The sequence below is a fragment of the Colias croceus genome, chromosome 13 (genome assembly GCF_905220415.1).
Source record: "Colias croceus chromosome 13, ilColCroc2.1".
Lineage (NCBI taxonomy): Eukaryota > Metazoa > Arthropoda > Insecta > Lepidoptera > Pieridae > Colias > Colias croceus.
The window spans coordinates 8,834,239-8,852,017 of NC_059549.1; the positions used below are offsets into that span (position 1 = coordinate 8,834,239).

At 30.7% G+C, this 17,779-nt stretch overlaps 2 protein-coding genes across 2 annotated transcripts; both read right to left on the reverse strand.

The window, feature by feature from the left end:
* Window positions 1–1,478: 1,478 nt before the first annotated feature.
* LOC123696787 lies at window positions 1,479–2,459 on the reverse strand. Its single transcript, XM_045643154.1, has one exon. It carries the CDS (start codon window positions 2,315–2,317, stop codon window positions 1,577–1,579), a length of 741 nt encoding a protein of 246 aa, XP_045499110.1. The 5' UTR covers window positions 2,318–2,459; the 3' UTR covers window positions 1,479–1,576.
* Window positions 2,460–13,654: 11,195 nt separating this feature from the next.
* LOC123696716 lies at window positions 13,655–17,155 on the reverse strand. The gene is made up of 2 exons (XM_045643073.1): window positions 17,027–17,155; window positions 13,655–14,698 (listed from the first exon to the last, which is right to left on the reverse strand). The coding sequence occupies exon 2, from the start codon at window positions 14,672–14,674 to the stop codon at window positions 13,769–13,771; it is 906 nt and encodes a 301-aa protein (XP_045499029.1). The 5' UTR covers window positions 14,675–14,698; window positions 17,027–17,155; the 3' UTR covers window positions 13,655–13,768.
* Between the last annotated feature and the right edge of the window lie 624 nt (window positions 17,156–17,779).

The window sequence follows — 17,779 nt, forward strand, 5'->3', positions numbered from 1 at the left end:
TAACTTTCATTGGTAAGTACCTAACTAGATAATAATTTGTAAAACTTAGTTAGAGCAAAAAAATGGCGCACACATTTTGTTCGTGGTGTCTCCTCCATACGTAGTAATATTATCTCAATGGTATTAGTATGTAAAATGTTGTTTAATGTAAATAAGATCGTAATTTATTAATTAAGTATATAGTTATTAGCATTAGTTTCTTGCCTTTTACTTGTATACAGTATTATTATTTAATTTTTAAGATAATTTTTCGCTAAAATTGTATTATATATAGTCTGCTTTTAAGAAATATAATACCGTATAGAATGCTTATTGTAAATGGGTAGTTTTTTTAAATAATTATATGAAAATTACCAAATCACACATTGTTATATCTTATTGCTTAGCATATTTAGAGACAGTGATGTATTATGTAATAAATATATACATTTTGTTTGAGTGAATAGTCTATGAAGATGTTGTTTGTTTGCACATTAATATTGTTAATTATTAAATATCGTCGAACAATTTTGTGTTTCTATTGAACCCTTTCTTATTTCATCAAGTATTTTTTCATAGGTAATATTGATAATATTATCTTTTATGTTTAATCATAATCAAAAAATGTGTTAAATCATTGGTCGGGTTACATCTAAAGAAGAATACTTTTAAGTTCTAAATTCCTTAAATCAAAACTTTAAGTGAACTCTGCTATAGTTTTAAATTTTAATACTAAACAACAACAACACGCGTCTATTACAATTAATTTTATATTGTATCAAGATCATAACAATCTATAATATAAAAATGAATCTCAAAATGTGTTGGTAAGCGCATAACTTTAGAACAGCTGAATCGATTTCTTTCTTTTTTATTATATTCCTTGAAGTACGAGGATGGTTCTTATGTAGAGAAAACGTGAATATGTACCACGGGCGAAGCCGGAGCGGACCGCTAGTATTCCTATAATAGTTATATCTATGACAGTTCACCGCACAATCGAATCATACACACAATAATCTAAACATACTAGAAACCAATGCTAATTATAATCAAATAAGCAATTCGGTAATTAGTTGTAGATAGCACTGATGAAATTCCCAATAGGCTAGCAATGGTCCATTACTGTTACTGACAATAATGCATATCGAATTTGATATGAATTATGTGGCAACATTAGAATTTGTGGAGGTTTCATTATAACAGGATTTAATAGCTAGAATATTAGATTCTAATAATAAAAAGGAAATAACAGATTTGTTGTTTGTTTGCTAGTTACGATTCAATAAAAATGAAAAGATTTTTAAGAATTCAGAATTTTATATCCATGTAAAAAAAGTTTTTCAATATTTTTCTAATAAATGCTTAAACGCTTAAAGAAACTCACAGAATTTAAGTAGGTACATATAATAGATACAGGTCACGAATATAAAAAAATAATAGAATAAAAAAAACAGCAACTAAAATGCATAAAAAATTTATTAAAAATAATTGCATCTGTATCGTAGCTAAAATATTTACAATTGAATACAAATTCTTATTCTATATTAAAAACAAAAATTGCTAAAATACATTTCGCATACCATTCATCATACTGTTACGACCAACACATGCCCAATATCTGCATAGGCAATAACAGCCACGACTGGAAGTTTTCCACGGATTTATCGCAGTTCAATAACATATAGCCTCTATACCACGTGGATACTATACAATCGTAGTAAAAGAGAAACACACGTTTGAATTCTTCGCTGCAACTTTCGAACCCTGGGTGGATAGCACTCCGCGTATTCTTGCACTGAACACTATTCAACTTAACATCGTATATGGCAATCGCTCTCGTAACCGGTATTCTGGGTATACCGAATTCCAAATCTAAAATCCACGAGGAATTATCATTCACGTTTTCCATTTTGCAGAACTCGTCTATGATAGGATTCGGGTCTATAACAAGCATCCGAGCTGTGGGAAATAAATCCTTGGGTAATTGTAAAAACAGATCTAACGGGTCGTGTATTTCCGCTGGCGTATCGCTTGTTAATTGAGAGGATTGGGCTTCACTGTACACCTCTATTGGTGAACTTTCTGGTGTGTAATATATAGGTTCTAATAGTACATCTTGTAATGTGTTAGGAGCCAGCGATTCTGGTGGTATATAAGTGTAGGGGCATTGTGGTAGCGTAGGAATTTGAATCGGGCTGATTAACGTGATGGGTATCTGTTGGATTGGAGGCGTATACATCGGACTTGGTAGTGGAATGATTCCTGTGTTCCAGTCTGCTACTACCAATGGGTAGGAATAGCTTGGCTGCATATACTGTGAATAGTAGGTAGCCATTTGTGTTTTTGTTGATAAAAACGTACAGAATTTGGAACTGGAGTATCCTATGTTCGGAATTCTAAATATTTCTTTCAAAATGCTCCTTTTACTTATTTATTATTGCTAACCTCACGTTTTTGGACATTAATGCCATAGTTAACCATGCCTGAAAATAATAATATAATGTTTTATAAGAAAATGTTTGATAAGTTCAAGTGAAATTAATAAAATGATATTGTTAAAGTCATTTGTTTTGATGTTAAAATACTCGTTGCTTAAAATAATATCAAACTCAGTAGGTACTTACTTCATTTTATACGCTTTTATTTATATACCACTATTTATATATATTCAAGTATATATGCACATACTTTCGTCTTTTATTAATTTATTTTCTGATTAATTCCTCTTAACAGTTTACAATGCATTACAATAATAATACAAGCAATGCGGGTAGTCGAAAAGGTAATTGACACGATTGCTATAATCATTAACACTTTATTTTGTTATTTAATATATTTTGTAATCTAACAATTATTATCAGTAATTAAATATACTAAAACAATAAAATTTATTTAAAATAAAATTAACATTAATATAATTTTGTAAAATTATAAACGACAGTGACATCTATGGGTGCAATGTCGTAATTATATTTCTAATTCATTGAAAACATACGTTAATAATTTATAATAATCAGTCAGCTATGAGATTGTTAAAATTGGATGAAAATACATATATACATACTGTAAATATAATATAATGTAAAGTATAATTTAAAATAAAATATCCATCAAGTTCCTTTTACTGTAGATTTACGCGTTTAAACGAGCGTGAATGTAATTTGCCCGCGCTTTTTGCAATTTTCATGTATCGAATTTAACTGTTAGAAAATGAGTCTTTATCACGACGCAATAGGCGTGAAATTTCATTGAAAGTGCCGTATGTGACTATTTCTTTGAAAGAACTTCTGGTGCAGAAAATTGTTTCCTTTAGTCCTGCACTACGTAACGATGCAATTGTAACAGTTCTTCTCTCCACTTCTTCTCCATTATCATTAATTACTAGATGTTTTATGATTTAGAACTGAATGGTAAGTAATACGACAATGTATTGTCGTTTGCTGACAGCTGTATGGTGTTTTGATCACGTTTTGATCCTGTTATGAACATGTTATGAAGATGTTTAAATCGCATATTTTTCCTAGTAGGTCTATGGTTAATTTACTTTCAATTATAGCTTTTATTCATGTAACCTTTTTTTTCAAGTCATGACTCATGAATGAAATGACAAAAATCTTTATTTATTTATTTATTTATAATTCTTTATTGTGCAAAATATGATCAAACAATAGTATACAAAAGGAAGTAGTAATACAAAAGCATAAATTGCCCAAAAGGCGGCCTTATTGCTAAACAGCAATCTCTACCAGGCAACCTGGCGGGAGAGGAAATGCAAGAAGATTATGGGATAGTGCAAAAATACAAACAAAGTATTAATGCAAAAAAAAATATATAAACATATATACCTACATAAAAATAAACAAATACAATACTACACTACAAATACATAAAATAATACATATAAACATATATATTTAAGTACATACACATACTAAAATAAAATAAAATAAATATAATGAATAAGACAATGAATGGCTTCAGAAGGCATACATATTATCTTTAAATATTATATTAAAAAAAATCAATTCATAAATAAAATCAATTAACTACTTAGTTACTATTAATAAATATGAAGATTTTCATGCGGCACGCCGTCAACATCATATTAATTGTAAAACTAAATTTAAAATCCAACTTTAAAAACAAGTGAGACAAACTCATATGAGAATCAGAAAAATTATACTTACAATTTCCTGACCGACAATCATTCGGGCTTTTGATTGTCAAAGATCTTTTTTTTTCACCGAAAGCTTCAATAAAGGAGACAAAGAATGTACCTACCAGCAATTGGACTTCAATTGACGTGTGGTACAAGGGATAAGACACAAGTTGGTTACTTTTTGACATTTTTTTATTAGCTTCATCGGTATATTTCTATGTAACTGACATGTTTTAACAAACCACTCGATTTTATCCCACTTTAAAGGAAGATATTTAATTTAAACTTTGTACACTTTTCAAGAATCGACAATGCAATCATTTCATGTAATTATTGTATGAAAAGCGGTTTTTTTCATTTTTTTTAATTCTTTTATTATTTAATTTGATCTCATTTGAATCAATTCGTAACTCATATCCACATTATTAATCCCAAATGGTTTTCCCGTATGACCGTCTGTGACTTAGGTCTGTTATTTCAAAATAAACCCCTTAGCACTGCATGTTTTGTAATAAAAAATGGCATATTTTCGATTTGATCCCTTACAAGCCGAGACATCGCTTTTTTAGGACACGGCCTTATTTTTACAAAGAACTGTTAATAGAAGGAACCTATTAAAATCTTGAAGTGCGAATACTTAATAATAAATAATAATAATTACTTACGTTTTAGGTATGTAAGTACTATGTACAAAGACAGCGCTGAATTTTAGTTACGATTTATTGGTGTGTGTGTGTGAATATGTTTATTTTATCATAGATTTCTCGCTAGCTAAATCTTTTTGTGTTTCCTTGTACCATCATCATCGCTCCACATGTCATAGCACTCGCATCGCTGTTGGTCAAAGCAGTCGAAAACCGTTCCGCAATACGAGATTGAACATTACTTATTTGTTATTAATTTTGTCTAAATTTCTATTAGGTTGGAAGATTCGCGAAATTTAACAACGTTATAGTAATACGGTTTGGAAAGTTGGATTAATGAATGAACTGAAATGAATGAATAATTGGAAAATATTGTAGTATATCAATTTTAATGTGTTTTTAAAAACGTTTATAATGCAAATGCAAGGCCTAGCATTATACGAATAAAGGCTTATCAAACGATCACTTATTTTTCTTTATTTATATTATCTATAATTAATTATTATCTATAATCATTATTAATTATCTATAATCATCTCAACACATTTATATCTATCACTAGGTTACTAAAATGAAAAAACAGAAGCGGACTTATCATAATTAGGTATATTATATTCAAACAATTTAAAGACAAGACAAACTACAACTAAAAATCGTATAAAAATCATATATAAAAAAACCATAACTAGGTACGCCCCAATTACTTACAATCCAACTAACAGAAAACTATAAGCAGCTATCATCATCCAACCAAACAAAACTAATTCAAGCAGGTCATTTAAACAAAGACCACAATCTACAGAGTGCTTCGCTCGATGCTCTAATACTATTGTATACTCGAAAGCAATATCCATTACTGTAAAAGTTCAATCTCAGTAAGTTAGTTGATAACAGTGTTCAACAAACGACCGATTACTGCAGAGCCTCGATATAGTTTAAAATACTGCTATTTAAAGTAGCTTTTAGATTCTTTATCGTGGTGCATTAGTTTAAGGACAAAGGAATTGAAAATAATGGAGACGTGCTGAAAAAAGCGTCGCTATTCTTTGATTTTATCACCTTCATTTTAAGGATGGTTTTCAGTATGAAAATGAAAACTGAAAAACCACGATGAACTGATACTATCATAAAGCATTCAATGCCATAATAACCAAAATATCAAATTAAAATTTTATTGTATTGTCACCGATCCTTGATAAGCTTAGAGCATTAAACCAACTTGATAAGTGTACAAAGTTTGAATTAAATCTGTACTTCTAAAGAGGGTCAAAATCCAAAGGAGTCGGATACATAACAAATTGAAAATAAGGTGAATCTAATATGCGTGTTTAAAAAGATTTAATTATATGAGCGAACCCCTGTAAAAAAGGAAATATTTAAGACGGTGTAGTTAAGTGAATTATATTCTAATTAACGATTTCCATTGTTACTGTGTAATTAATTAACTTTACCGGTAAATGTAGCACTATGGAAACGTTATTCTGTCAGCACTGGATAACAAAATACCCTCCGTACCTTTGAACATTAGTGTAGAAAATGTAGGGTCCTTTTGCTCGCGTAGTGTTATTATAAACTAGATATTCGCTTACGATTTACTTCTTATAGTCTTAATTTGTTTAATTATTCTTTATGAAGCGATTGAAATCAATTTACACATAATATTACCACAAGATATTGATGAAAACCTGAGCGAGAGAAAAAATCGACCTTGCGTTACACAGATTCGCAAATTTTCTACTATTTTATATTTTTTTTTTTTTTTTTTTTTTATGCTATAGGATAGCAACCGAGCAGACGCGTCGCCTGGTGTTAAGCGATACACGCCGCCCATAAGCATCCACTCCACTGGGAAGTGGATGTGTTGCTATCCTCAAAGGGATTTGGAAGGATTTAGGGAGAAGGGGCGAGGATGGGAGGGAATGAGGATAGGGAAGGAGAGGATGGGTAGGGGATGGGAAGGGATGTGGGCCTCCGGACCCCTCACTCACCGTACGGAACGCGACAGTAAACTGTCACTATGGCGCCGATATTCTGTGAGGGTGTGGTACCTTCCCCGGTGCGAGCGTGGCCCAGTTCGTTCCGAAGCATGCTCGACTCCCACTTCAGGGACTTCATTTTCAATTAAGTAGATGCCATTAAATGATTTAATAATTTAACATTGTTATAGGAAACTTTTTCATAAATATTTTGTAACTCTATTTATTCTCATGTACAGATAGTTAACCTGAACGAATGTAACATTACATTCTCGAATTTTACGGTACACTGAAAGGAAAGTTTAGCAGAGAAGAAAGAAGAATTAATATCAATTAATGTTTAATAAGTATGTAATTACCTATTGGGGCATATATTAATTGTTAACAACCGCTTACACTCATACCAGTACTAAGACAATTCGACCAGGTAAGACCGTAGTATTACGTAATTCACGCTCAGAATACCTACGTCTTCATCTTGTATTGTTCAAAGACATGCTTTAGGCATGTTCACATCTTTACTATGTATATTAAGCAATCATATTATATTGCTTTAAGATATATTGTGAGGTATTCATCATTTATATAATAATAAACATTTATATTGGTAAATTATTAACTCAATAACATAAATTATATTGAATGTACACATAGCAATATTAAAAGCGCTGGTATAAAAATTATTAATAAAAGACGTTTTCTAGGTACTTGAGGCGATTTATTTGAATTCTTCAGATTATATTGTGTACCTATACATTTTTTCTTTAAGTTTTAAAACGACTCTTGGAAAGTATCAAAATTTACCATATTTTGATTAAATACTAATAACATGTACCTCATGTGCTATAAGTCTGAGGACTAACATGATGACAATAAACAGTAGGCCAATTTAGTCTCCACTTTATTGAACAACAGAAGTTAGTTAAAAAATATAACTGAAATACACAGTTTTTTATACAGAGCTTTCTAAAAAAAGAATAACATAAAAATAATCAATATTTCCAACCCCACAAATTGAACGTGTAACAAGTGGTGCATGGTAGTTTAAGTTATTATTATATATTGATTTATAACCTGATAGTTTGAAAAATACTTTTACATAATAATATGTTACTTACTTAGGTACTACATATACGTAGGCATTAGGTACTCTGGTTTTACAAAAATGTTTCATATAAGGAAGCAGTATAAGTATGAATGTCCCTAAGTTCGTTGCAGAGCTTTTAGTCAAATTCCACTACTTTTTAATGCTTACAGCCATTTTGGCCGTCGCAGTGATCGTAAATTAAGAGCCTTTACAGCACTTATTAGGTTTAAGAGTTTGCCAGGAAAGTGCATAGGGCCATCTAGTGCCAACACAGAACACTACGAGAGTGGCTTGGGATACAGCGATAAGCGATTTTATAAGCGATAGCGGATAATGAATAAAACTACGAATTTAGAAATTTTGTTTTTGGTAATTATTTTGGTTTACAAACTGTATGATCATTATCATCATTAGCCCATATATGTTAACACTGTTGGGACATTAGCCTCTTATGAGGGTACATGCCATAATCCACCACGCAGTGCGGGTTGGCGGATGTCACACTCACGAACTTTGATTGTTTTGAAATACTGCATACAAGAACATAATGTATAACATAATATTATAATATATTTTAAATATAGTTTAGGTATTGCTAATTTTTGTTAAGACTTAAGATTGATGTTAACTATTACATTACTATTCACCCAACCACACCCGCTTCGCCTATCACTATGTTTCAAGTTAGTTCAATATTTGTAGATTTTTGATAGGTCGTTATATTTTTTACTGTCGTCATATTTCTTCGTTGTTATAAATAACGAGAAATTGTACTAGTTTGCTTAAATGTGCACCATTCGTATATTTCATGGCTATAAATTTTAATGAAAAATGTGCAACAAAACTGTCCATAGTAAATTTTGTGCTATTGCTACATAACTCATTATTTTTCGTCCCTATATCATTTTAAAAACAAATAAAGGTATTTTTATGAGATGCCCTACAACTACAACGCAGCCTTTACTTAGGTACTACTACAACCGGTACCTTTTCAAAACATTCAATTAACGCGGCATAAAATATATTGCTTAAGAGGCTTTGATAGATATCATCAGCTACAAAACAGCCCTAAAATAGCCTAGAAATTTCTTATAAAAGACACTATGTCTATTGTATTGGAAGCTTTACTTCTCCGATACTTTATTCTTCAAAACAAAGCTAAACTTCAGGCAATACTGATACGTATTCTGTGAAGCTTTAGATCCGAATTTGTGTTTGTAGTTTTAAGTTTATAAGCCGAATGAAAAGTTTAGTATTTGTGAGTTCGTTCCTAACTCGGGTAGTCTTGCATCACATGGCCCATTGGAGACTGGGGTGTGCGAAGAAAATGCTTTCACGTAGTTCGTAGTTTCGGAATTGGTTGATGTTATTTCGTGACGGAGTATTGGAGTAACTCTTTTCATGTAGTTTATTTTTAGGTTTGATTTTCAGAAGATGACGATATTTTTGGAAGAAATTCGCAATTTTTAGGAAGTGTGCTCGCCTCTGATTGGTTTTCATACTACTCTATATATCATACAAAGTTAATAAACCAGAAAATATATTTTTATCGCTCTGTACTATGTGAAAAACCTGTTTTTTAAATGTATCACAAGTAGGTACCTATTCAGGCACAAGAAATAGGTAAGTAGAAAACATGGCAAAACATACACTTATAATAATTTTAATCACCCTAATTAGTAATTATAATTTATATATTTATTACCTCGAGTTTCATCTCAAATCCTTCGAAAGTTCTTATAATGCGTGCAAACTTTGCTGCGGTGACACATGACAACTCACTTAATTGAATAACTTTGTAACATGTTACTTGAGTTTCAAATAATTCTTAGTCTATTCAATTTCTTTGGATTGTAAATGTAATTATCTATAAAAATTAATAATAAAGAATTACACACACGTGACAAAAATTATAAATCCGTAGAAACCGTAAAATACAATTGAACAAGGGCTTATGAAAGCCTTATCAGAAAAAGCTCTATCACTAAGAATAAATGTTATATTTTAAGCCTAGTCATATAAAGAGACATTTTTATATCATCCGTACTTAGGATAAAAATTGAGGGAGGACGAGGAATCTGTCTAGGTTTTATTAGTCGGTGTTGCGTATATTTTCAATAAATGATCAATCGCCTGGTGATTTTTTCGCGGTAAATAACTTGTTGTTATTCATAATGCGTGGGAATTATGACGAACGTCCTTCTTTGTTACTTGTTCCATGTTATGGATATGATTATCGAAATGTAAAAAATAACAGGACTTGAATTTTCTTGTCTTGTGACCTACGTATTAGTGGGCGTAAAAAATATTCACTTTATATGTTTGTGATGCATCTAAAATAATAAAATTACTAATTAGGAACGATCTATTTCATATAATGCAAAATATAAATGGTACAAAATATATTCGATATTTACGTACTTTTATTACAGTGTAAATGAGATTAATAAAAATGTAATGATATACAATAAGCAATAATTCTACCTTTGAGAATATTTCCATTATCATAAAACGTTTTTATTTGCCATATCAGACAGTATTACGGTTCTGGCCGTTACCTTCAATAGTATTCAAAGCGCATTTGGAACCCTTGGGAGCCTTTAAGAAGATGAGATGTTTAAGAAATAAGGGCCGTTGTGACGATATTTTATTGTTTAAACGAATTACTCTTGGTATTGTCGTTCTAGTTGAAATGTAGAAACCATTTGCAAATATTTAAGTAAATTCTCTATTAAGTAGGTAGGACAATCCAGTAAAATTTATCATAATCATTGTATTCACAAATATGCCTTTTACAATGGTATTATGTTCGTGAGAAATAAGCCAAATCGGATCAGCGATTTTCGAGTATAAGCGAGACAATCGAACCTTAAATACATAGTCATATAGGTTTAAAATAAAAGCTCACTTTAATTCGTCAAAAGGTACCAAATAAAAATATTAAAACAACACAAAAACCTATTAACGACTTAGTTATAAATATTCATCAGTTGACTGCAGTATTTCATTTAAAAATATCATAAATTCAGGTGAAATTTCAACATGTCAAATTCATTAATTAAATTTTAACAATCGACTGTGTTTTTATAATGTCAAATACAATTTGTGTACTTGGAATACGAAATTATAATGAACTAGCGGTCCGTCCTTGCTTCGCCCGTGGTACATATTTCGCAATAAAAAGTAGCCTATGTCCTTTCTCGGGTATCAAATTATCTGTATACCAAATTTCATGCAAATTGGTTCAGTAGTTAAGGCGTGATTGAGTTGAGAGAGGTTGAGATAGACAGACAGAGTTACTTTCGCATTTATAATATTAGTATGGATAATACTGGGAAACACATTAATATATTATAGCTACGTCCTACACATGCTTACTAAGAATTATATAATTTACTTTAGTAATCTGAATTTTAGCTTCGAATCTTGGAATCCATTTCACACTGATTAATACATATTAGGGGATAACTCTGTACACAAAAGGAGAAACCTTACAGGTTTTTTTTATACGTTTTCTTTCAACTATTTAATTCACCTAGTCTGGTTACTGTTTTATTATATATATATATATATATATATATATATATATATATATATATATATATATATATATATATATATATGTAGGTATAGAAAATCTCCATCAATGCAGGCGAAGCAGAGCCAAGCGGCTACTAAGTATTTAATAATAAATAAAAATATATAAACACAATATTCTCTAACATGTTGCAGTCGCCATTTCGTCTTGTAAATTCCAGCTTGTGTAATATAAAAGTACTATTTGACTAAAAGATGAAATTCATTTGAATTCCGACGTCGCGTACAATTTCAGTATTTTCGTCGAAAAACATGTAATAAAATCAGGTCAAAAGAATTGTTTTCATTGTATTTGAACTCTGCTTATGGAGGTTTTTTATTAAAGTTAAACCGAGAAGTTTTAACGAACGACTAAAACGTAACTGCGTGCAGTGTTGCCAACGTTTAAAACAAAAAACGAGGGAAAATAAAGTAACATTTTCTCTCATTAGGCATTCGCAGTAATTAAAAATTTGTAAGGTAAAATATGGCTTAGTTTATGTTAGTTTCGAAGTTCGCTCAGCATCGCTAGTAAGATAGAAGTTTTATGAATGGATGATGTTAATTATTATTAAATGGATTATTCTTGCAGAGGAACTTGGTTTTTATAAGTCTCTTAGTAATATTAATTTTATATTCACAGTTAAAAATAATTGTTACAAACCCAATTACCTAGTTTTAATAATTGTCATTTCCTTTTTTTTTTGGACATTTGAATTGGATCTATTTAGGATATTATTAAATTAATTAAAGGAATATGTTTTTTATGTATGTACGGTGTACGTCCATATATACAGAAACCTCGGCGTAATCGGTATTACGCCGAGGTTTCTGAACCGATTTACATGATTCTTTTTTGGATGATGCGGAATGGTCTCGAATTGGTCCCTGGTAAAAAATTTCACTGTGGACCCAATAGTTTTTATATTTTGATCATTTTTGTCTGATCTCGATCACGATGACTTAATTGAAAATCTAGCAAGTAACTTTGCTTCACTTCCAGGTTACCGATTGAGCTGAAATTTTATTTATTTTTTACTTTTCCGTTTTTGAAGTCAGTTTTTTTAACGTTTTACCATTAGAATCACTCATTATCCCTGTTTAACATAGGCTTCATTTTATGATGTTTTTATCCCAATCCAGGCGGAGTCGGGGCGAGCGGCTTGTAGAATTGTCTACTATAGCTCTATTGATAGCAGATATACAAAGTATAATATAAAAGGGTTTATAGCTCTTCTAGCGAGCTATATACAGTAATAACGTTAGAGTGGCGCACATGATTTAAGACACGGAGAGTGCATGATGCTGTCTCCTTAAATTTTTATAGTTCCCCTGAGATTTAGGGAAAATTACTGCATTTTTCAACGCACAAGAAGGATTACTGTCATTGTTTAAATGGTTTGATGCTCTTAAATTCTCACCTTTTGTTTTATTATTTTTGTAAAACTAGAACTAGAGGCTGAAATTATGCCATAAGCTTTAATTTCGAAAAACAAGTATAAAAATAAAGTTCTTCGAGTTTCCTTTACACGTCCCTTCGTGTACTAAGTACTTATTCAAACATTTAAAAATAACATTTTTATGAGTTAATATAGTTTTCTCAAGTATACCTATTTACTCTTTCTAAATACTTATGAAACTAACACAAAAGAGTATTTGAAATCCACCGGAAATTATATTTATCTTTATGAAATTTTGAATCTATCTGAAGAGGTTAACAAATTCTCGTGTAGGTATCAAACGATAAAAATTGAATTGAATTTGAGTTAGATAACTCAAATTCTAATATATAGCATAATAAATTTAATGCCCTTCTGATATTGATACAGACGTAATGTAACTCTCTATAACGGTCATGCGTGATTTAATTTCATAATATTTTCTATGTAGTAGTAATAAACCATATTTATTCCTATGTAGCAGTATGACTGTTATAAAATAGTATTATTTGTGTGAAAATTAATCAGCAAAATTTTAATAAAATGATAATTAAATTTAGTTTCAAACTGTCTATCATTCAGTACTCGTATACGGCAATATATTTTAATTGCTTTCAACAAAAACTAATTAATGACACTGTTCATTCATAAGTGCAGGTGATTATAGCAAAGCTATTAAATGTAAACGACATGTTTTAGTTTTTATCAAACAACATAACAGGTTACGTGGGAACGTCCAATGCGGTATGTTATCATCAACATAACGGTACAAAATGAAAATAAAACAAGAATCGCTCTCATAAATGCTGTTTAATGCAATCCCAATTCAATTAAATTGAAAAGCGATCAAAATAAATACGTTTAAATAAATAACCAACATCGAAATTGCAACTATGATTAATATTTTAATCAACGATATTAATTTTCATTTGTTCTAGCAGTTTCGATTTCGTTCGATTAATCTTTTTGTATTTCGGATTTGCTTTGACTGATCTTCTTACGCTACTCCTTATCATGACTCTGTCGAAGAGTTCTTCACTGGTGTCCTCACTGCCGTCGTCTGAGAAGTGATTGTTCATACTTTCGTCTAATTTCTTTGGTCTTATAACTATAGAGGTCATGGTATCATCTGAAAGCGTTGCGTCAATGTCTTCAGAGAGTTGTCTGTCTTCGTCACTTGTGGCCTTTTCAGAACTAAACTGGCGAACGAGAACTCTAGATTCTGTGTGAGGAACTTCTAATGTTTTCTTCTTTTCATCTTTCTTTTTAGTGCCTTCTCGATTACAAGGTTTATATTTCATGGGTGAGAAATCTACTCTTCGCAGAAAACTGATTGAATCTGCGAACCTTCTGCTGCCTTTTCTTGTGGCTTTCGCAGGAGTTTTATTATCTTTAGCCTTGTTTGAAGTGTCATCGTTATCCAAAGCAATTCCGGAGTCAGAGTTCGATTCGACATTAATTGAAATTTCTGGTACACTTAAAGCTTCTTTAATCTTCAATTTATTTGTCAAATCTTCAATTATTTCTTCTTGTTTTTTGATGATTTCATCCTTCTGGGCGAGTTGTCTATTAACTGCTTCTGTCCTTATGGCTAGGTTAAGTTCGTAATTTTCAAGCTCTTTTGATAAAAATTCTAATTCCTTTTTTCTTGTTTCTTCAAGCTTTTTAATAGTGTCGCTTTGTTTTGTATTGGAATCCTTTAGCTTCGCAATTTCTTGCTTATGAGACGTGGTTAGAAACTTGATTACATTAATGGCTTCCTGCAACGTTGAAGGCTGTAACAGGTTTTCTTTGCTGCAGCTAGACGTCATCTCTCTCTGTGTCTATCAATAGATCTGTAACAAAATGAGAAATCCATTAAATTCCGTTCATTTGCGGTCTAATATACAAAACGTAATGAATGGTTTGCGGTCAGTTTACATAATAGCACTTGTGATTGCTTAATTATTTATAATTATTTAATAGTAATTTTACTAGTTTGCGAAATACGCAATATATTAAGTACATCATTAATAAATAGAGTTGTTTCAATGCTAAAGTATTAACAACCCGAGTTTGAAGATCAATCGGAGTTTCTTCGAAGTTGTAGAGCGTTAATATTTATTCAATTAATAAACTATGTATAAATTAAATAGTGAACATTGAATTTAAAATTAGTTTCTTTTTGGGCTATAAAGTGATTCAGACAACTGTTAATTCAAAAAAAATTTTCGTCCCTCTATCAATTAGGACTTAGGTACACCACGCATATTTTAACGTAATAATAAGCTTTTAATGCGTTGCGTGTCCTAGTAGCTATAATTTATCTGTATGTATGTTTTATAATCAGAAACCATCGATTTAAAATTGTTGTGTATAAATATGTACCTACAATCTACATGTAACTTAGTACAAATTAGTATGCAGGTTAAGTTATTTTAATCTTATTTGTGAGCTGTTCGCTAACTGTGTCAGTCGTCGAGTTATAAACATTGGGAAATATTCTATTATTTTACATAATATTTATTCTAGGTTAATTTTTAGAATCTATCTTTGTTGAGAGTATTCAAAATCATGAAACAGCATGGTATTTATATTATGTAATAAAAGAGTGTTCGCTCTGTTTCCGAAAAAAAAACAGCAGACCGATTTTTAATAAAGTTTAGTACCTACGCAGTCCGTATAAAATCAATTGGAAAATACAAGATTTTAAGTACCAGATAGATAACATAATATTATTATAGGGAGCTTTTTTATAATGATGAGCTTTAAGATGGTCGTGCGATGCGTTTGCGCACTAGTTTCAATTACTTTATGTCATTGATATACATATTATATATAATTATTTTGACCATTTTTGTATGTGTGATTCCGGTATAGAAAATGTATTAAGGTTTAACTTAATTCAATGTATAAATATATTAAATTCACCTTATTAACGACTACTCAGTACGCGTAAACTTGAACAAAATTAAATCGAATCATTATAAATATTCATATTTTAATTAGATAGTTCAATAGCATTAGTAGACTTTGACTTAGAAAATTAACTATTGCAATCTTAAGTCCTTTATATCTAGAAACGTGATATTAAGTACCTATCTGAACTCTAAATAGCGTGATATCAATTATCTATACTAAGAATTCATCCTCGTTCCTAGATTAGAATTACAGAAGAAACATTATACATTGCATGTGCATGTGCTAGCCATATTTCGGAATTCCCTACAAGCCTGCTTTTGTGCCAAATACAAAGGCGTGAATACCTGCTAGCAGACAGCTGTTACCACAGACAGGTAAGCTAATACTGGTTTATGTTAAAATACACAGAACTTTTCAAAAAAGATCCTTTTTAAACCAGAACTTTCTGTAAGCTGCCAGATGTTTTTGGAGAAAAAAATGTACAATATCCTTTTTGAATGGCTGGATGCATATATTATAATTTTTTTTGGTGTATTTTTCTTGCAACTCGAGTATATCGCCGATACAGCTTTATCATATAAATAAAATAAAGTCTTGAGTATCATTTAACTGTGAATCAATTTAAAATTTGTGAAAATGCAACTTCTTTTTATATACCTAGGATACCTACCTAGTATTTAAATAAGTATGAACCCTAAAACAAAGGTCACAGCGTTCGTTATGTTTATATAGATTAGTTATATGTAACTGTTGTATAGATTCCTTCAAATGTATATAATAGCTGTCAATGCAAGTCGTTGGTCCATTCCACACATACCATACATGTTTATATTACCCGTTGATCGTACAATAACATTATTGTTCGAAGTGACCTTTTAAACAGCTGTTCGGCTACTGTTATCTTGATATCGATAGTGGCCTAGATTCTATGTTATTTTAACTAACTCCTATTATAATCGTTTGATGAACAACGCGAATATGAAGCAAAATGTTGAAAGATTGTTATATTATTACCTAGAATATACGGATATGTAGACTGTAGAGCTTTTGTAAAAATAAGCAATTGATCAAATGGCAAAAGGAAACGCATTATGTAACTGTCAACTGTATAAGTACCTACTATGTAATAGTACCTACACAAAAACTCTAATAACTATTGGTTAAAACAAATATTAAATAAACAAGCTTTGAGCTTTTAAGATAATAAACAAACATAAAACACACATGATAACTAAACAGAAATAAAACAAATAAGAAATTACCTCAACAAAACGATCTTAATCACAAACACACAAAAAGATAACGCGAACACAAATCAAAATATATTATGTCAAAACAAACGCACATCACACTTGGTCGATTGTCGAACACTGACTGGACTTACAATAAAATATTGACAAAGGCTAATTGATTCCCTACCTTAAAACAAACTCTGTTTTACACCCCATTCAACGATTGTTACAGGATTATCAACCTTAAGTTGAAACAATAAGAACGGTAAAAATTCCCAGAATGTTAATCCTCCCGCTATGAGTCAGAACTCGTTTCCCCGGATTCCTTCGCAGGTAAGCCTGGACTGGGTTCATGGACCTTTACTATTAATAGATGGTGGGAGAAAAGGGATCAATTTATAGTGGTATTTATGAGGTCAGGCGCAGTTGCGAAATGACTTAGATATTCTGAGAAGTTGATAGGAGTTTGACTGTACTATCCGGAAATAGAATATTTTGTCTTTGTTGTTAGTAAAGAGATACAAAGAGATACACTTTTTATACACAATACATATTTATTGAAATATAGAATAAGTTAATGTCACTTACACAAGGTCATTGTCAAAAATCAATATTCTAATCTACTTTAATATCTGAATAATTCATAAAGTGAAGACAATACTTGGGTACAAAGCACATAAAAACTCTAAATGAAGTTTATGCAAGTAAGTAGTCAGATGTATTTTAGTTAGTACAATCACTCTCGATCTGCTAATTTAATATCTATGGATGAAATAAGAAATA

What these genes read in the sequence shown, in the direction of transcription:
- LOC123696787 (XM_045643154.1), bottom strand. Translation starts at nt 2,317, where the DNA reads ATGGCTACCTACTATTCACAGTATATGCAGCCAAGCTATTCCTACCCA.
- LOC123696716 (XM_045643073.1), bottom strand. Translation starts at nt 14,674, where the DNA reads ATGACGTCTAGCTGCAGCAAAGAAAACCTGTTACAGCCTTCAACGTTG.